The sequence below is a fragment of the Tribolium castaneum genome, chromosome 1 (genome assembly GCF_031307605.1).
Source record: "Tribolium castaneum strain GA2 chromosome 1, icTriCast1.1, whole genome shotgun sequence".
Lineage (NCBI taxonomy): Eukaryota > Metazoa > Arthropoda > Insecta > Coleoptera > Tenebrionidae > Tribolium > Tribolium castaneum.
Window position 1 is genome coordinate 32,147,134 of NC_087394.1, and position 21,602 is coordinate 32,168,735.

General features: G+C 32.4%; 1 protein-coding gene across 2 annotated transcripts; it reads left to right on the plus strand.

Annotated features, from left to right (window-relative positions):
* The first annotated feature begins 730 nt into the window (after positions 1–730).
* Positions 731–21,600, plus strand: LOC656250 (protein kinase C, brain isozyme-like). 2 transcript variants are annotated; one of them, XM_008192604.3, is made up of 14 exons: positions 731–1,294; positions 7,206–7,237; positions 10,479–10,561; positions 10,623–10,734; positions 13,903–14,031; positions 14,079–14,232; positions 14,285–14,513; positions 16,618–16,749; positions 16,801–16,974; positions 17,022–17,113; positions 17,165–17,366; positions 17,418–17,606; positions 19,710–19,850; positions 19,898–21,600. In XM_008192604.3, exons 1-14 carry the CDS (start codon positions 1,116–1,118, stop codon positions 20,048–20,050), a joined length of 2,001 nt encoding a protein of 666 aa, XP_008190826.3. In that variant the 5' UTR covers positions 731–1,115; the 3' UTR covers positions 20,051–21,600. The 2 variants fall into 2 exon arrangements, with proteins under 2 accessions (XP_008190826.3, XP_064214935.1); XM_064358865.1 differs by lacking the exons at positions 731–1,294; positions 7,206–7,237; positions 10,479–10,561; positions 10,623–10,734 and adding exons at positions 12,374–12,684; positions 12,735–12,833.
* Positions 21,601–21,602: the final 2 nt, after the last annotated feature.

The window sequence follows — 21,602 nt, forward strand, 5'->3', positions numbered from 1 at the left end:
TTTTTTTAATAAAATTAACAATTAAACTGGTCTGAATCCAAAGAAAGAAATATTTATTAAAAAAATATATGGGACAATTATACATGGATTATAATGTAAGCGAAAATTAAAAATCCAAATCGGAATTAAAAAAATGAAGGCTACTGTATCACATTTTTTGTTAAATAATTTTTCAAAAATTACTTATAATTACAATTAATTAATTGATATTAAGTCACAAAAAATTATTAAATCAAATTAATTGAGTGTAATTAGTCAATTACTCTATTTTTTTATGAAAGATGTAAATTATTACCGCGTCAAAATTCTGTTTCTTTTATTTGTTTTAGGTTCGCCTCAGCCGCTATTTCGGGGAAAATCAAATATAAGTTTTATTTCGGTGTACAATAATAATATAAGAATAGCTCTCATCTTCCTATATGAGAAATATTTTATAGGCTTTCTAGCATTTCCAGCAGCATCATAAAAGGCGCCATGAATATAACATCCCGGTTAGTAGGTCGGTTTGTCTAAAACGATTTTGTTCCAGTTCTTTATGGATTTCCAAATTCACCCTGTGTATGCGTTTGGTGCACTTGGAGGCGTTATTTTAAGCAATGAAGAGGCTTTCAAAAATAGCTTTCGGTCGCCACAATCCCATTCGGAGCAATTAATATTTAAAATTTTAATTTGGCGATGTCTGAGCAGCGGCATGTGATTGATTAGCGAGCGAGTGCAGCGGGGCTCCAGCTCATTACATAACCCTGATTAAAAGGGCCACTCCACTACCCCTACGTCTAGTGCGTTCTACGTGAAATAAAGGTAAAAAGCGTCGAAAAAAAGCCAGCATAAAGGGTAAGGTAAGACCGTAATGGTTCGTTCCAATCGGAAAAGTAATCAATGCGATTGCGCAACGCCATTTGCTACGACATCCATCCTCTAGCCTCGTTCAGCACATGGGTGGGGTGCCCCCAGAAAGAGTTCCTGCCAGAGCGAAACGGACGTTCGTACACAACTGTTGCACCTAAATATACTTCAATAGAATAGATATAGGCACCTGAATATTGACATTTGACGGGCAGTGTTCTGTGTTCTCTTGCATTTTCCATGTTGTTTATTTAATTTTAATACGAACTATGGCCGAGGAAGACCTGAATGAAGAGGGAAGTGATCTCAACACTAAATTCGGCCTGCGATTGCGGGGGAGGAAAGGTGCTCTCAAAAAGAAAAATGTGTATAACATTAAAGGCCATAGATTCATGCCCAGATTTTTTAAACAACCCACGTTCTGTTCGCACTGTAAGGACTTCATATGGTGAGTTTTTTACCATTTTTAAAAATCTGTGCTTTCGCAATTTGAGATTTCGTAATTGTATTCACCCCTGACAAGAAAATCGAATGCTGGGATGCTCCCAAGAGACTATTTTTTTTCTTTTAGAATAATTGCCAAACAATTGGCGGAACATTTTATTTCAAATTCTTACCTTCTACACGTGTGTTTCCTGTATTTTAAATTTAAATCGCACACCCAGTTGTATACTTAACCACAGAGTAAACCAATAAATTTTATGGATTCAACTGTAATTAACAAGAATAATGTATGTTTTTGTAAATAAAAACAAAACGGTAATACTTTTCAGGATTTACCACCAATTTACGGTGGAGTAAGGAATTGTAACATGTTTTACACGTTTTTAATTAATTTTTATGCTAGTTTACGTATACGAGAGTTACGCTATTACAACGTACTCTCTGAATAAAGCAGCTTTTTTATTTTGTAACTTTGGGCGAAATAAAAAATTGTCACAATCGGTGATGAATTAGAATTACTTTTAATTTTTGATTTTATTTCCTGACAAAATCAACTGACAGGTATAGGTATCTCTTAATGAATAAAATGTTTTTTTTTGTTTTGAATAAAATAAAGTACGTTGGTTTTGATATAGTGTATTAGAAAATATTCTTTAGAAAAAGATTTGAAATCTACACGTATTTCGTTGTTTTAGCTCTTCTTTATTAAAAATGAAAGGTCAAGTTTTTGGCATTAGCAAGCTTTACGTAAAATAAAAAAATGTATTTTTCTGATTTTTACATAAACGAAATAAAAATGAATAAAGGAATACATCAGCTGATTTATAAAGTGATATTTTTTAAAACTAATGAATAAAAAAAATTTGCAACGAGTTGTGAAATATTTTGTAAACCAACATTTTTTCCTTACGTTTTTTATTTCTTCAGTAAGAAAAGAAAGAAAGTATTCTTTCCTTTCCCTTAATTTTCTTAATTTTATGCCACTTTTTCTCTGCAATTTTTTCTTATTTTTTTTTGCACTCTTACAGTTTGCCTCTTGTTTTTTTGTAATTTTTACTTTTAATGTTAAACTATAATATAGGTTGTAAAAAAAACGAAAACATTGGAATATTAAAGATAAATCAATACAGTTCTATTATGAATTGTATGAATTGAATTTGGATTAAAAAACTGACTTTTTGAAAAATAGTTTACCATTTTTATTTTTAATTTTGACTTTTTTTGTCTCATTAAAGTTTGCTTAAACAATACATAAAAGCCGTACAGTTTCTTAGCCTCCATTGTGGTGCAAATTGCGTGCACTTAACAATATGTTTTGTATGAGTTGTCATGGCAACTGATTAGTCATTTGCACCACAGCGGTTGTTAAGAAAGTGAAGAGATTTTACTTAGTTTAAAAAATTATCGTTGGTTTCATTAAACTTGGCGTGCATTTGACAATATCTTTTATATGAGTTGTCATGGTAACTGATTAGTCATTTGCACCACAGCGATTGTTAAGAAAGTGAACAGATTTTACTCAGTTTAAAAAATTATCGGCAATTTCATTAATTTTAATAAGTTATTCAATTAAATTTTGTTTGTAATGTGATGGTTGCTAATTTTTTGCTGGTAATACAAATTAGTAATTTAAAAATGTTTGCCATTAAATACAAAAAATTTAATAAGAAAAAAAAATAAATGTCGAAAGCTAAAAAATGAATTAGGTAACCGTATAATTGTGTAACTCACAATAATTTAAAAATACTTTAAAAAGAAAAAAGTTTAAAAAATTTTCACAGCACCTTAAAGAAAAATTGCAATAACTATGCAAAATCGTTTTTTAATTTTTCGAACTTGGAACATCTTTGAAATTGTTTCAACCAAAATCGTTTCTTCTAAGTTAAATTCTATGAACTTCAGTCATCTTTGACAAATTACCTTGCTTGCAAATGGAATGTAGATACAATTTACTATTAGTTAATAATATGCCATCAATTTTTCCGATTCGAATTTTTTTACGAAAGGTTTTACCTCGGTCTTGATCGTTTTTAATTAAAAAAATAATATTAAAATACACATTTATTAGTAAATAAATATATATGAGGGTAGATGCGAATTATTTTTAAAAAGTTACACTAAACTGTTATAATAATAATTGGTTTATTACAGTGTGAAATTTAGTACACCAAATAAATTTTTCCACGTTTTTAATAAAATAAAATACACCTACATTTATTTTTACACATACTTTTTTATAATTAGAGCGTAAGGATTTCGGTCTTTTGCCCAATTAATTCGGATAGTGTTCCCGCAATTTGCCTGTTGTGCATATTGATTTTGAAGTTATTAAATAAATTACCCTCAAGACGATTTAAGTAATTTGGGAATTGATTTATCGTCAATGAATTGATCTCTCAAAGCTCCACTAAGCTCTCCGTAGGAGTAAAGTGCATAATGATAGTTGAGCTTGTTGAAACAGCAAGATCGAAAGGTTTCACCGTATTTGTCGTAATATGGCTTGATTCACTCGGTCACAACTGCCATTTAAAAAGTTTCTCTTGTTTCTTGATAGGTCAAGGCTTGATCTCACAATAAAATGTAACACCTTGTTCCGAGAAACTGTTAAAAGTGTGTGTAACAGATTGCTCCGGTTTACGTGTTTTAAACACAATCTGCGATAGGCAACGAGAATGAATTCCAAGCACACAACAAAAATGCCAAAGCTTTTGCTGGGTTTCACGCCAGTTGTCAACACTTTATAAACAGGAATCGCTAGCACCAGCCAAGAGATACACTATGTTGCAAGAAATATGTTTATTTTGTTAGGGAGAGCTACAAAAAGTCGTGATTGACTGTAATTCGAGGTGCAAGTCGTATTAAAGAAATGCATTGTATTGTAAATGATAAAGTCTTGTCGCGGATATTGTCAATGCCAAATTCCTGATAAGAACACGGAAAGAAGCTATTTATAACACCGGTGGTTCACGGAAATCTCAAATCTGTGGTTTTACAAACTTTTCCAACTAAAAGCATTTTTCCTGCAAGATCGCTCCGGATAGATACATACGTTAACAGTATTTTTGCATAACTGTATTTACTGTAAAAATAATAAGAGTAAGAGCACGTCTATTGATGCAGGAACCAAAGTTAACCTTGTCTATAGATATGTAAATATCGTCTGGGAATAGATATATTGCCATTCGCAAATAATTGTTAAGACAATTTTGCATAACAAAGGCAAGTTTGATAATACAGGCAGCGAGTAGAAAATTGATTATCGATAACAGCTATTAAACAAAAAGTGCTTGTTTACTGAATGAAACGTACACTGTTGTAACAATAATTAATTAAAAATGCTTCAAATGAACCGGGTTTATTAGCAGGGAATCAATACTAGAAATGGTGTTTTGTAGCTAAATTCTCTCTGCTGGAGGAAAAAAGTTGGCAAGAATTTATAGTCAAAGCAGCTTTTCGTGTTGTCTGGAATGTTTTCAGAAAGAAAAAACTCCCACAAAGGAATTTCCCATAATGCACAAGATGCAGCAGTCGCACAAATATTGCTTTTTCAAATCTAAAATGTCACAGTTCTCGCACAGCATAACTTTTGACACTTATGATCGCGCAACTGTAATAAATAAATCGTTGCACGAAATATTATTAGGCTTTTGGAATTTATATTTTTAAAACGCTTGGTTTCTTTCCACGTCTATTGTACGAAATTGGTAAACCTTGAGCCTTAATTGAAACAATCAAATTATTAGAAATAGCAAACACAATGACTGTGTCAATTTTTAACCATGTAAAATTGTACTGCAAAAGTGTGACACGACTGTAATTTTGTTTATTTACGTATTTCGGTGTTTTTAACAGAAAAGAACCGAGCATTATTGGCTTAAACTGCACTCGAAACATTTTATCAAAAAAAAAATTGTGTTACATTTCAGGTAGTTTTTGGTAACTTATGATTTTGCTGTGTGTAAAGTTCACCGTAAAATAAAAATTTGTCATGCAGAGACGAACACTGGTCGAGGATTTCACGCGTTTTATCTTTACATAAAAGTGAAGTTTTCAATTTCCGAGACATAAAATTCGTGCATTTATTTGAATTAATGAATTTTCGAGTAGTAGCATTAAAACTTTGACTTTAGAAGGCAAATGCTGTTTTTTCCGATTTACTTATGAATTTCCAGCACAGGTAGCTTAAAAATGTTGTAGTTTACAATTCGATTTACTTCAAGGTTTATAACGTGTTTAAATATTGGAGGAAATTGGGAATTAGTTGTACGTTACCATGAAATGGAGCTGTATATTTACAAGCCATAAGTTTGTTGAAGTTTTATTGGTTTCTGTAGGAGTCTTACTATTTGCTGAAAGTAATAAATAGTGTTTAATTGTAGCAAAACTTCATGGCAAGTTCGTAAAAACAACGTGTAAATACTCTAAAATCGAGCAGAAGTCACTGCTGAAAAAATGTAATCGCTTGTGTCGACGCTGAAAGCTCCACTTTCAATCAGTGCTTCTAAATGGAAATAGCTAAAACAAATTTACTTAGGACTATTTTCATTAATTTTTAAAACGGTTTTTATTTCTTCCCAGAAAATGAAATTAAGCATTAATCTATTTTTTGCCCGTTCTTTGGCAAGCAACAAATTATTTTTTGTTTAATATTTTGCTCAGAGTGACGCTAAAAGCAGATGTTAAAATTCTATTAAACATTTACGCCTAAGGTCAAACCAAAAGTGCACAATTTATTAACAGTTGATGGCAAAACTACTTTATAAGTAATTAACTAATTAACTACAGTAAAGTGCAGTCGAAGTAATGGGACAAAAGTAATGAATTAGTGTAATTGCGTTCTCTCCTCTATTGATGCAACTAATTGTTTTCTTCAAGTGTTGCTTGTCAGCTTCACCGAAAAATTTTCGTTTGTTCATTTGCTCAAATCTATAAATACCTAGCGTTGTTTTCTTGTCAACAGGTGGTTGAATATATTTTGATTTTTCATTAATACGCTCGTACATTTAGTAAAAATTAGGCCGTTACAAACATACGGCATATTTAGATTTTATAGCTGTTGTATATTAATAATCGTGTTAATGTTAAAGTTGTTTGCATCATTTGCAATTAGCGATGTAGTTCAGTGCTCACATGTAAATCCGACTGACATTTATAATGTGACAATAATGGCTATTTGCGGCACTTTAATTTGATAGTTAATTTTCAAACAAAATCGAGTTAAACGTGTGCCATCACCACGATAATACAACCATCAGTTATTTTACATGAAGCAGGATTGAAAATAACCACCAATTGAATATTTTTTATACAGCGTGCTCAAAAACTGGCGCACCAACTCAATGGTGTGTGGTAAAGAAGTGGTTACATATAAAGGTAAAAATAGTTAAAAAAATCTTTGTATTAAAGTTATTGATAAATAACTAATTTTAGGTAAATGATATGTGGCAACGTTGTCTAACAGTCATGATCGCAATAGAATTTGAGCAACAATAAAAATATATTATTTTTGAAACGGTTTCCTAGGAAATAATTCCCAGTGTTGGCACATCTACATATTTTGATTTTTTGGATAAATTTTAATTTTTTTAAATTAAAAAAACTACTAAAATCTGATACTAAATTTTAAAATAATAATTCATCGTATTGTTACGGAACGATAACCTGGTATGAAACATAGAAATATAAAAAAATAATGAAAACTAAAGAAGTTAACACAATAAGTTTGTAGCTCCAGATTTTTTAAAATATAACTTTAGGAATTTTTTTAACATTTTACCCGTAATCTGCACTTGCTTCTCAATAACGTACCACTGAGTTAGTGCACCAGTTTTTGAGCACCCTGTATTTGGGCGAAATAGTATATTATTTTTGTTGTCTGGTTGTGGAGCAAGGTATTAATTTCGTTATTTTTCCAGGGGCTTCGGAAAACAAGGATATCAATGTCAAGGTAATAATTTCGTTTTAATTCCACCATTAAATACGATTTTCATTACATTCTAATACCACGTAACTGTGATAGTAATAATTAGGTTTTTTAACACTCTGCTGAATAAACCAACGGGTTGGAAAACCTGCGACCCAAAAACTAAAGTTTTACAATTATAATGGAATTCAGTACATTATGTGACTGGAATAAGCGAGTTCCATCAATAATCAATTTCTACTGCGTCTGAAAATTGAATAGAAATTTCCTCGGCGTGTCGAACTAATTGTCTTTGTGAAAAATACGAGCTTTTCCACATTTGTACGGTTGCAGCATTTAGGATTAGATTGCAAGTTTAACGTCGCTCCGAAAAAACCCACTCGAAATAAATAATGTAGATTGCACCTGCATGAAAGCTGAAATCCCGTCACGCAATCTCATCAATAATAATTATTCAGTCAGTCTGTAAATTACAGAAAAAATTACTTTTGTGTGCGTGGCGATTTAATTCGCACTTGTATTTTCTTATTTGTGGCAATAACCTTGCCGCTGGTTTATTTGATGGGTTAATTGGGACCTACAATGCACTCCCGGTGGTCGCCGTTTGGTGATGTAATGAACATAAATGTGCTGTTTTAATTAAGCTTGTGTAACAATCTTCAAATCCAACACACTCGACGATAGGCCGGCCACAAATGGCCACTAACAGGGCGAAATAATCAAGAGAGTAAACACATTAAATTTATGTTTTTGTGCTTTTTTCCGGGGCGATTCTAAAGCGGTGCACTTTATAGTCGTCCAACTATTACTTTAATTTCTCTGAAGACAAGACTATTTTTGCGATTTTTATTTCGGTGCTTCCCCCAATGGAGCATTTTGTAATTTAGAAGCCCTGTAGTGTTTACAGGGTGTAAGATGAGGATCGGTGATTTCCGTAAAAACATTTATTTAACGCGGGCATTTATCTTGTATGACGTCCAAATATTCCATTTTAAAGTGTTATTTCCGTTCATGAAAATAAACGCTGGAGTTATTTTATTTATATACAGTTTACTAAAGGGTTTAATAAAAGTTACAACCTGATTGTAGTTCGCCGAAAGAGTTTCAATAAAAATGATTAATTTTATTACTTAATGACTTGGACCACTTGCCTTTTAGGTCTTCGTTATCAACAATTATTTTTAACTGCACGTGGTAGTAGGCCACTTATATTTAAATATTTTGCTCATTCGGAAATTGGCAATACATAAAATTGCACTTACAAACACAATCACGTTGTTTGTTTACTTTATCGAGGCTCTAAACTGAAATAACGATTTTCTAAATTATAATAAAGCAAAAACTAGATTTGTAATTTATTAGTTTTCGTGCTTGTAATAATGTGGGTTTGTTAACTTTTGAACCGTCTACTTTAAAATGCCATTTGCAGTTACTTGCAATTAAAATTTCACTTGTTGCGCTTTTCGACCATCAACGAAAATAGGTTGTTTAATAATTCATAGGCTGTTTTGCGATTTTCGCGAATACAAATACGATTATTAGCATTTGACGAGCGGAATAAAAAAACTATTTTGTCTACAGCTTCCCCAATAAATACAGGGTCCGTTTTTCGAGCTCCACCAAAGTTGCGTATTTTTATGCTGAACAATTATCTGCAAGAAAATTTGATGTGTCATTTTTAGTTTTTGAATTATCAAAAAAAGAACGGAAATTTATAATTTTTGTTTTTATTTTTTTAAACGAAAACTAAAAGAACTCGACATTTTTAACTAGGACGTTCTTCAGGTACTTTTTTACAAGGAATGTAAATCTGTTATCGTATTTTCCAAGGCGTTCTTGATGTCAGAGTTACAATATTCAACTTAGGTTTTTCTTATGGAAACTATATTCGCTTTATGTATTTTTGAAAAGTGTTTTAATTTCTGATTACAACGATGTATCACATGATACGATCAAATCTTACATGCTGATCAAAATGGAGAAAAAAGCATTTTTGCGAAGAGTGCAATGGAAAAAACGTCAACAATTTTGTTTTTAAACAAACTAGATTTTAGAAGTTTAAATGAATTTAAACAAAACAAAAGAAAGTTATAAAAATTCTGCTCGCATATTTAATAGAATTGTCAAAATTTAGTTTGTTAAACAACATTTTTGACATTTTTTCCAAAGCACTCTTTGCTAAAATGCTTTTTTTAAATTTTAATCAGCATGTAAAATTCGATCATATCATGTGATACATCGTTGGAATCAGGAACAAAAAGACTTTTCGAAAAAACAAATGTTAAATATGGTTTACATAAGAAAAAAAATTGGTTGTTGTAACTCTGACATCAAGAACACCTTGGAAAAGGCTATAACAGATTTAGATTTATTGAAAAAAAGTGCCTGAACAATGTCTTACTTAAAAACGTTTTTTTGGTTTCCGCTTAAAAAAATTAAAACGAAATTTACAAAAGTTGTAATCCAAATAATTCAAAAACTATCTTTCAGATAATATTGTTCAGCATAAAAATGCGTAATTTTGTCCTAATTTAAGACCCCCATGGTGGAGCTCGAAAAACGGGCACCCTGTGTAGTTATTTAGATATTGATTACTGAACTGACAAATTAATAGCAGCATGCACTATTATTTAATTTGCATATTACTCATTATAGTTATTTATTGTGCAAATAAATAACTTAACAGTAGTTTGCAATTAATGATTCAAACGTACAATTAAATTATGGGCTGTATAAAGCCGACAAGTTCACAGCTTTCCGCTCTGGTGGTTCTTGAGATCGCAAAATAGTAAATCCTGAAGATTTCTTACTCTTTATTGGATGCTGCGACAAGTAAATTAGCGGAGCAAACGATCCGGAACTTTATGATATTGAGACCACGGTGCTGGTAGATGATTAACCGGATTTTTTCCAGCTGGAGACATCCTAAAACCCTTACACAGCGCGAAGATTTCGTGACAAAGGACAATAAACGAATTTCAAAGGCGAATGACTTTTCCTGTAATGAAGTGTGGAAACAGTACTCGTAGTTGAGTGCAGGTTTTTCCAAATCGTTTCAACGGTCCAAGTTTGGAGCCGCCTATTTCAAAATAAAACCGATTTTATGAACGTGTAGTCAGTCGCAAATATCTTTTATTAATCCTATGAAGTATCTTTAATTGTCGAAATAAAATTATAAATACGTTTTATGGAGGTATCCCGTGCCGATGGCGACCTCAAAACGCGATTCTTAATTACAGCGGTTTGTAATTAACTCTTAATTTAGTTTGCAGTTTCGTTGTGCACAAACGATGTCACGAATACGTAACATTTACCTGCCCAGGTGCCGACAAAGGTGCCGATTCAGATGTAAGTATTTCGCATTACATGACCCACAAATAATTCCTTTTGTGCGTTTTTTTCTCGGCAGGATACTCGAACTCGTCATAATTTCAAAACACATACGTATTCTTCGCCCACTTTTTGTGACCACTGTGGATCATTACTGTACGGAGTGATCCATCAGGGCATGAAATGTACAGGTAATTATGAACGCCTTCGCCCCAAGAATTTAACATCAGCAAAAACAAAAGCCTGCATGTGTTGCATTTTTATTGCATGGATTTTTGTGACACCACACGAGTTGACACAGACTTGATCCAAGAGCCATAGGTAAATGTAGATGTCCGAGAGTTACTGCTTATAATCTAAGAGCTGTTTGTTTCTTTTGACAAGAAAAAAATTTCAAATGATGTTTTTTAACCTAAATTTGTCTAACAAGTTGTCCTTTAAAACAGTTTGCCCAAAAAATAGTTATTTAATAACTAGTTTGTTAATTAAGGCGTTTAATAAACAAAACTGTTTAAAGCACGAACGAGCGATAGTGAGTGAGTGCCTTTGATAGTTTAGTTATTAATCGCCCATTAACAAACGAGTTTATTACAATATTTTTTTGTTGACCGTAAACTTCTTTTTTGTGACAAAATTAGAAATTAATTACAAATCAAAACCAATTTCATTTTTTTCATCGCATCGATAAAGATGAGACCTCATAACATACCCTCATCATTTGTTTGTCCTGGAGGTAGACAATTTTAAATTTTTCAACACTTTCTATTCTTAAATTTGAACAATTGTAATATTAAAATGTTTTTGTTGGTAACATTCTTTTATAGCCTTCTTTTATAAATACTATTTTAAAACACTTTTCCCATAGCAACGTATTTTCTCTATTTTAAAACACGCTTCCTATAGCAACGTGTTTTAAATTAAAATGTTCCATCAACAAAAAATTTAATAAGACTTATGCCAAAACGTTTAAATTTTTCGGGTGTCTAGGTATGCACTCGCCTACGCTCGTTGCATAACGACAGCCCTCGATCTTTAAGCTTGTGTTTTCGCACTATAGTATTAATTTATATAGTTATTAAAATGTCATGTTAGTCGTCACTGTTTTTTTATTTGTATGAGAATAAATGGTTGTTTATTTCAAAACGTCAAAATTCCAGAAATTCTATTAATACATCCTTTTTTAAATAAAATAGATATTAATTATTGCGCTACATTTTGCTGCAAACTGCAGGGTTTAATATCAGTCTTGTAATTTGTTTTTCAACTGAAACAATGCATTTTATTCACAAAAAATTGGCACTTTTATTTCAGACTTAATTAATATTCTGTGCAATAAAAATGTACTTGTGTGTTTTCATCCAACCAAAATTTAAGAGCGTCGCATTTTAGCACACTGTCGTTCTTTGCATACAAGATAGGATGGCGAGACTTCTTATTCCGTTTGTAATAAAACGTCAGCTTATACTTGTTCATGTCTCTTCATTCTTAGGTCGCTTATTACAATTTCTTGTATTATTAGAAACATTATTACTCTGTTCTTATTATTTCGCTAGTCATTTGAAAATGTAACTGCGAAAAAGTTAATATTTGGCAAAAGTATTGCTTTGAGTGTTTATTTCTCTAGCTAGATTTTACTGTGTGCGTCCATTTAGTCAAAAGAAACACTGTGCCATTATAATCAGTAACAAGAAAGTCACCCACCATTGCCATTGTCATGTTCGCTTCCATTGTAAATTGCTTGGATTACAGGGTGATTCATGTGAGAATGATTCATTTTGTGGAAATGGTGCTAAAAGCGAAATGTGTCACTCTGTAACTATAAATATTTCAATCTAATAAAAAGTGTTTAAATATTTATTAATGCATGCTCTGCTGTAAAAAGCTTTGGGTTCTCGTTTGACTAACATGGAATTTGTATACAAATTAAATGTTGGCGACTAATGTTATCGAAATGACCGAGTTGTGAAGAAGAGCATGCATTAAGTTGAAATTTATTGAGAGAACATGCAGTCGACTTACGCAGATGTATTAGTAGTCATCACGCTTTCCATACGAAGAAGGGTGGATATATGTCTTGAACTGTGTTTACTATTACGTTTTTCTTAATGATTAATGTTCGAAACCAAAGCATCATTAGCATTGTTAGTGTTCGAATTGAGTTAGACAGTGTTTGTACAACCACTGATCGCAGGTCCAGAGATCATAATCGAATGGAAAACAATGACTTAACTGCGTTGATCGAAGCTGGTAGCCGGTTGCACCGACCGAAGTGACAGGAAAACAACAACAGGTATCCAATTCAAAATTTAATTAATATCCAGAATTCATAGCTTTAAATGATTTGAGAATTTTTGTTTTTATTCGATATTTAAGTCCACTCTTCTACAATTCGTTAATTCACTCAGGTGAGTCTCTCAATATATAAAACAAAGTCCAGTAAAATCAACAAATACATTAACTCAGTTTATGTCTCGAAGACGGTCTTATTATTTTGCATTTTTGACTGGTCCTGATACTTTCAATTCGCAAACGATTACTCCCTTGTAGAAGCTTATGTGTTCGGTACTGTCTATTTATTTAGAAGCTTGAGCTTTTCCTAGTACATGATCAATTGAAGGGCATGGGATTGACGACTTTTCTATTTTATGAAAGCTAAATGTGGCACGCATTCTTTTGGCTCTTCATTATTCTCAACAAATTCATTCCAAGTTGGTTTATTTACGAATTTCACCCAAATCGCATGCACATTTTATGATCCTGGACGTTTACGTTCCGGCGAAAATATTCAATATTTTCTGTGTAAACATCGGCAAATGCTTATAATTATGCAGTAAAAACTCGAAATTTACCCAAAACCCAACCATTTTTTACTAGTGACGCCTTGTCGCCACTTTATGCAAATCGTCGTAAATTATGTAAACAAAATTTCGAAGCGCCCTTTAGTCGCCTGATGAAATAACTTGTAATATCCGGTTATGAGGAAAAACGACGTAAAAGAGGTGCACGTTGCAAATTTGAGGACTATCGATTTTTCGCCTATTGTCTGCGTTCTGTAAGGAATTATGTAAATATCTGGTTCGAGTTAATAGAAGCAGCATCTAATACACTTATACATTGTCATGCTTTTAGCGGATCACCTGCCATTTAGACGTAACGAGATTTGATAATTTCTTTCGCTTTGGTCAGTTGCGAAGTGCACATGAGCTTTCATAAAGTAAATACGCTCTGGTATTTTCTCTCCTACCACTCCATTAAAAACAGATTTTCTCACTTTCGAATCCTTTTGTTTGTTTTTACGACTCAAAATTCCGAACCGGCCAAAGTGGGGCTAAATAAGCACCGGTTGTTTTATTTTCCAGCATGTGATATGAATGTTCATAAAAGATGTGGGGAGAGTGTTCCTAATTTGTGTGGTTGTGATCATACCGAACGCCGAGGCAGAATCCAGCTGAAAATGACCTACACGGGCCAAAAACTGAGCGTTCTAGGTTGGTACTGTGCATTATTTGGCCAGGTCTGCGACTTTGCATTTCAGTCCTACAGGGTCGTAATTTAATTCCAATGGATCCCAATGGGTTGAGCGATCCGTACGTTAAAATCAAACTCATTCCCGATTCGGATAATGTCAAGAAGAAAACGAAAACGATCAGATCGTGCTTGAATCCGGTCTGGAATGAAACATTGACTTTGTAATGGCTCATTCCTCACTGGGGCATTTTTCACGAATTTGCGATATTTTAGCGAACTCAAGCCCGAGGATAAGGATCGACGTTTACTAATTGAAGTGTGGGATTGGGATCGCACTTCTCGCAATGATTTCATGGGCTCGTTATCGTTCGGGATTTCGGAAATTATTAAAGCACCGCCGGATGGCTGGTTTAAACTTTTGACTCAAGAGGAAGGCGAGTTTTACAATGTGCCGGTGCCCGAAGAGGGCGTCGATCTAGCAACAATCAAAACGCAGATGAGGGTAAGAACAGAAAAATAAATGAAAAAAATTATGTTCAAGCTTTGCTTCTCAAAATTAATTCATTACCACTGTAATTAGTGTTTGAACAAACGCTTCGCAAAAAGAAATGTTAAGAAAATCATTCAAAAAACTCCAAAATTAACATAGGTATTGGACCTTATGAGATAATCCCTCTTTTTTATGTACGTATTACTAAATAAGTAAATGTCTTCTCAAACTAAAGCTGTAATTAATCAGTAAGGTCGTATTATTTAACTTCTAACATTGTTTTCAATTTGGATTTTTTTGAGTTTCTAATAGATATAGAGACTTTAGTGTCGAGTTATTGATAATATTGTGAGTACAAATTCTTGTAATTTAATTTTTTTTTATACCATATTAACTAAAAATTAAGAATTCGGTCTTTGCTATTAAATACTTTATATTTTTCTTTAAGCATTTAATTTTTTTCAGAATGCTTCTACAGTTCCTTATAATTAAAATTAAGTTGCTGCCAGGTCATGTCGCTGTGAAAAAATTATTATTATGTTATTTTAATAAATGGATGCTTAAATGTTGTTTTGTGCAAAAACAGCGTTAAAAATGTCTCTAGCCCCACAAATTAATTTATTACTAATTAAATAAAAATTGAAAATTCAACTAAACGTAGTTTTATGACTAGCAACAATTTTTTTAGGTATACCTACGTCTATAAAAAAATAAAATATTGAATAGCAGACGCTAAATTTGTCACAGTTGGAAAAAGTTTAGAAAAACGTAACCGTTTTTGAAGAATTATTGAATAAAATAAACCAAAACATTTGACTAACAACATTTTTTTTAGATATACCTACGTCTATAAAAAATAAAATATTGAATAGCAGACGCTAAATTTGTCACAGTTGGAAAAAAGTGACCGTTTTTAAAAGAATTATTGCAATAAAATAAGCCAAAACATTTTTCAACACAATTTTGGGAACAGTTTACAACTTTGTGGAAAAATTGCGTTATTTGTTTTTTTATTTCTAAATTTTTGTGTTTCATTGTTCCTCTAATTTGACTTCGTAGATCTCATTTTTATGGTATTTTTAAAGGTAAAAATTAATTTTTGGAGGAAATAATTGGGTCTCCAATTTAGTTTTTCCAAAAAGTAAATTAATATTTGTTCAACCAGAAAACAATTCGTTCGGTACATATTTTTTTATTTTGTTTTTTGATTTCTTTGACAGATTTTGTTCTAAATGTTTATTCATAGTTAATAGAAACTTGATTGAAAAATTGGAAGTGAGCACTGTTTCTCCAGTGCTTTGATTGTTTTTTTATTTCCAAATTTTTATGTTTGATTATTTCTCCAATGACTTCGTAGATCTCAGTTGGAGGATAGGTTTGAAAGGTAAAAATCGATTTTTGAAAGGAAAAATGTAGCGAAATATCCGAATTAGGTTTTTCTTAAAAGTAAATAAATGTTTATTTCAATCATTCGTTCAAAACATATTTTTTTATTTTGTTTATTAATTTTTTTGCTAGATTTTGTTCTGATTTACTTTTTTTCTAAATATTTATACATAGTTATAGAATAATGTATAATTTTTTAGCAGAAAGGACTTTGCTCTAACAAATCAAACAATTGAATGTTATTGGTTATTATGATAAACAGAGAGTAACTAGAAGTGGTTATAATAAATCAGTGGCGATATGACTAATTCTGATAAACAAATAAAGTAAATAAACAAATAAATCCATTGTTTTCCATTTCCCAATTTTCACAATTACTACGTAAACGTACCTACGTAAAAAAGTCGTTAGTCAAAGGGTTATCAGAGAAAATAATTTATTCAATTTTTTTACAAAATCCCTTTTTTTACAAAGTTAATTAGCGCAGTAACAGCAACATTTTGTGGCCCCTTTAGTTAGAAAAGAACGTTTTATTTTCTCCGTGTTTTTTACGATGCCCCTCGACGTGATATCAAAAATACAAATCAAGATCAAACAGCTTTAATATTTCTCAATATATTGGCTGGAATGGCTATTTTATCGCCAATATGAATAGTAAAATATACAGTTTGATGGTTTACAGAACAGGAAAGACTTAACATTAATTGTTTATAATTAATAAATTTTTAAGAAAACGTCAATAACCAAGAAGCCGTCGATCACGACCGACAAAGACGTCCCTCACAACATGGGCAAAAAAGACATAATTAGGGCGAGCGATTTCAATTTCCTCATGGTTTTAGGCAAAGGCTCATTCGGCAAAGTGAGTTGTCGTCCATTTGCGTGAACCAACATAACTGCTGAATGTTTGAAGGTAATGTTGGCTGAAAGGAAAGGAACGGACGAATTGTACGCAATAAAAATTTTGAAAAAGGACATAATCATCCAAGACGACGACGTCGAATGCACCATGGTGGAAAAGCGCGTCCTGGCTCTCTCCAACAAACCGCCTTTCCTAGTCCAACTCCATTCGTGTTTCCAAACAATGGTGGGTGAATTTTTATTAAAAAACTTTCCATTTCTGGATCATTTCAGGACCGGCTGTACTTTGTTATGGAATACGTGAACGGCGGTGATCTCATGTTCCAAATTCAGCAATGTGGCAAATTTAAAGAACCTGTTGCGGTGTAAGTGGGTTTGCAATTGCTGTGGCTTTTGAATAAATAAGCCGTTTCCAGTTTTTATTCGGCTGAAATTGCCATCGGTTTGTTCTTTTTACACAGCCGGGGTATAGTTTACAGGGACCTGAAACTCGATAACGTTTTATTGGATCAAGATGGACACATCAAAATTGCCGACTTTGGGATGTGCAAGGAAGGGATTACGGGCGATAAAACTACGAAAACTTTCTGTGGTACCCCTGACTACATCGCACCCGAGGTCTGTTCATTGCTTCCCTGGTTTATTCAAAATTTCACCACCAATTTGCAGATAATTTTGTACCAACCGTACGGAAAATCGGTCGATTGGTGGGCTTACGGTGTCCTGCTGTACGAAATGTTGGTCGGACAGCCCCCTTTCGACGGAGAGGACGAGGAAGAGTTGTTTGCAGCTATCACAGATCACAACGTTAGCTATCCGAAGGGTTTGTCCAAAGAAGCCAAGGATGTGTGCAAAGGGGTAATGTCGCGATCGAAAAATGCAATAATATAAATTAGACAAAAATTACGCGATCTGAAAAAGTTTCTAGAGTTGGAATTTTTTTTTAAACATTTTCTTTAGATTTGAGTAAACATACAAGGTGACACAGGGGTGCTTGCATGCTCCATAACTGTTTTATTTGATTTTTTTTAAGCAATAAGGCACATTCTAAAAATATTCTAATTTGTATACAGCGTTCTAAAGTAAAATACTCAACAAAGTTTTGTTTTTTTTTTAATGAAACCGCAATTTTTTACAGAATTTAATAATGTTATCAGCGATTTTTTTTAACCTTTCATTTAGTTGTAATAATATAGTTTTATTTTTTTAAATAGGAATCATAGGCGGCTGTGATATGCTTGAAAAGCTTATTTCTTTCTTATTTGATATGTCTATTTGTGTAATACATTCTTTTTAAATATTTAAAGAAGAACATAAAATTTCGCTTTCTCTTTGTAGTAGGCCATGAAAAAATTTTGGATTTTCAATTAAACCTATGAAAAATATATTGACCTGACCCAACAAGTATTTATAATTTAATGATTTTTTTAAACACTAATTAATTCAAAAACATCATAATAAATTATTATTAGATCAAATTTTTGCATAAAAAAGTGTCATCATTTTCAGTTTTCTGCACATTTTTTCAATTGAAAATAACTTTAACATAGCTTATTTATAATTTCACATTTTTCTATTTCAATAACCGTTCACAAAATTTCTAGATTTTCACACCTTTTATGTGAAACTATTTTTCCAGGGCCAACTACTTTTAAATATTTTAAATATATTTTTTACGAAAAGTGTATAAAAATATCAAACTGTATTTATATTGTTTTCAGTTCAGAAATAAATAAGCTTTTCGAAAACGTCATAGCAAACTACGATTCCTGTTTAAAAAATTACAACTTTATGTTATTACAGCTAAACGAATGATTCAAACAAACCGCTGATAACATCATTAAATTCTCTGAAAGAAAGTGCCTGATAATGTCTTTGTTTTAAATGTCTATTTTATAATAATGAGGATATGATTTTTTTAAGATTTCGCTAAAATGTCAACTTTTGTTTATAAGTCGAAAACAAAAGCGATAGCGGTTTTGACCAAAATTATTTTCCCAAAAAACGGACCCATGAATGTGTCACTCACTTTTCTGTAAACCTTTTAGTTTCGGAGATTCCCTATTCGAACATCCGAAATTGAGCCCCTTGTACAGACTGATCCAGAAATACTGTCTGTTGGCAACAGATTTGAAAGTATTTTTGCAAACGGATTCGGTGATCTTTGACATTTATTTGACGTACAACCTCACAAGATTGTTAAATTGTTATTAGCTGGAGGAGTTCTTCATTGGTATCCTTTAAAATTTGAGTTCAGTATTGCCAACAGACTCAGTATTTCTGGATCAGTCTGTACATAGACGTACAGAAAAATTTATAACTTCAGAAGAATTTAAGATAACTTAACCATTTTTTCCACTCGATTCCTTAAGCTTTAGCGCATCTTTTGCATTAAAAGCGAACTCGGAGTCGATGTTACATTGCCTACTACGATTTTCTGAAAATGACAAACTACAAATCGACATTTTTAGAAAATCGTAGTAAGCGCTGGAATATCGACCCCGAGTTCGCTTTTAATGCAAAAAATGCACTAAAGCTTAAGAAATCGAGTGGAAAAAAGTTGGTTAAGCTATTTTGAATGGTTCTGCAGTCATAATTTTTTTAGTCAATTTTAACACATAAATTGACATAAGTCAAAAACTATAATAGACAAGTAAGTCTATGTAACCGGGTACGTTATATGTACAATTTAGTCACGATTTCAAAAATGTAACAAAAATTTGGGGTTTTCATTAAAAAACTGAGCTTAGTTGGGTATTTTATTTTTAAACACTCTGTATACAAATTAAAATATTTTTAGAATGTGCCTTATTGTAAAGGCCCATAGTTTAAAAAAAAACAAATTGACAGCTTGCATAGAAAAAAATTATGGAGCATGCACGCCCCATTGGATCGCCCTGTGCGTTTAAAAAATTTCTGTAGGAATGTTTTCTGGGTTATAACTCGTTTTATCTTGCACAGCTTTTGACCAAAAACCCGAACAAACGGCTGGGTTGCGGTCCGCACGGGGAGGAAGACGTCCGTATTCATGCTTTCTTTAGACGAATCGATTGGGAAAAGATTGAAAATCGGGAGGTTCAGCCCCCTTTCAAGCCGAAAATTGTGAGTGTCCGTAAAATTTTAAACGCCTTTTACCCTTGCGGTTTCAGAAACATCGCAAAGATGTCAGCAATTTTGATAAGCAGTTCACTTCGGAAAAAACGGATCTGACGCCCACCGATAAATTGTTTATGATGAATCTGGATCAGACGGAGTTTATGGGATTTTCGTTCCTCAATCCGGAATTTATCCAACATGTTTAAGTGTTTACGATACGTATCTCTTTTTTTAATATTTAGAGTAGCGTAGTTGCGTTCGCAATTTGCATCTCAGTCGTTCTTGAGCAATGTTTATTTCGATATAATCGACTATTTATATATGAATATACTCACCTAAAGTATGCATGATTTGCATTCGAAGTAGTTAATGTATAGTGCCAAAAAACGGAACTTTCTCATCCCAATGTTAAGTAATAAAAGTGTACATAAATATATTAAGTAACGTAGTGTTTCTTGTTCCACTCTGAAACATATCAAATATTACATACCACGACCGTTGAGGAGCGCAAGAGTGGTTATTTAACCAAAGCTTGATACGTAAGGAGGGTCCAGTTCCCGTAGACCTAGTACATAGTGAAGCATTTCGTTGATACAGTTTTATTTTAGCGATTGTATTATTATCCCCAGTATTGAAACTCATTAAGCGACATCTGTGACCCCTAGAGGATATTGAAACTGTATTTATAAACTTAGTCATCGCTTTCGCTTAGTGTTTCTTTCGCTACTAGTGATGAATTGTGATTTTTGAGCAAATTGACAATCTTAAGCGAAACAAACTAACTGATATTGTAAACTAAGCATTCCACAAATGCAGTTGAGACATTCCTTAGTTGTAGCTTTCAAAATGACTGACTTGCAAATTGCCTGCTTACCACATCTCGTTTTTACTCTCGACAACTGTGGCACTTTAGAAACAGTTATATTGTAATTACTAATGGTAACATTGTTGTTCACGCGTCTTTTTCTTACAGTTCTTCCAGTCATGACAATGACGTGATTTGTGAATGTAGTTATTTATAAGTATATTTAAAATTATCAAATATGTACCTATTTCTCCAAGCGGTGTAATCTTGACGTGAGCCACACCTCTCAAAAGAAATATTTTTTAAGATTGTGGCAGTGTTAATATTCAAATTGTTCCCAAAACGATAGTGTTTCACACAGAAAGCCACTCAACTGTACTACTGCCCGCTCAAGACTCCTAAATTGTCAGCTTTTCTAATCGATCTACAACACTAAACAACACAATCTGGCCCGGCTTTTGTGTGAAATAACCACAACCGAACTTATTTTTAAACAATGTCGGTTGTTCAAGTCAAAAAATCACTTTGCTGTGTGTTGGACAAGTTAAGGAATTACTTCTTTGTTGGATTTCTTAAATGTTGATCCTGTCTAAATTAATTTAAGTTATTAATTAATATTGTTATTAATTCCGTTACATATAGTTTATTTTTGTTATTGCGATATCTTTCACATTGCCATTTTGCATCCAACCACTATTACGAATTTAATAATTCTTTACTATTTTTTTAAAGGAATTAAAATTAATTGTTGGAGGGTTGGTGTAAGGGGCATTACGTATCTGTAAGTGCATGTGACATTCTAGTCATTTGTAACAAATGCTATCTAGTCTCATAATGTATGGTCTAAGTGATCTTTTTGATATAATCTGTTTACTGTTAGAATCTGATATGTATTATTCTTGTTGTAACCATTACTTATTCATGTATTATAAAATTATACATCAGTCAGAACT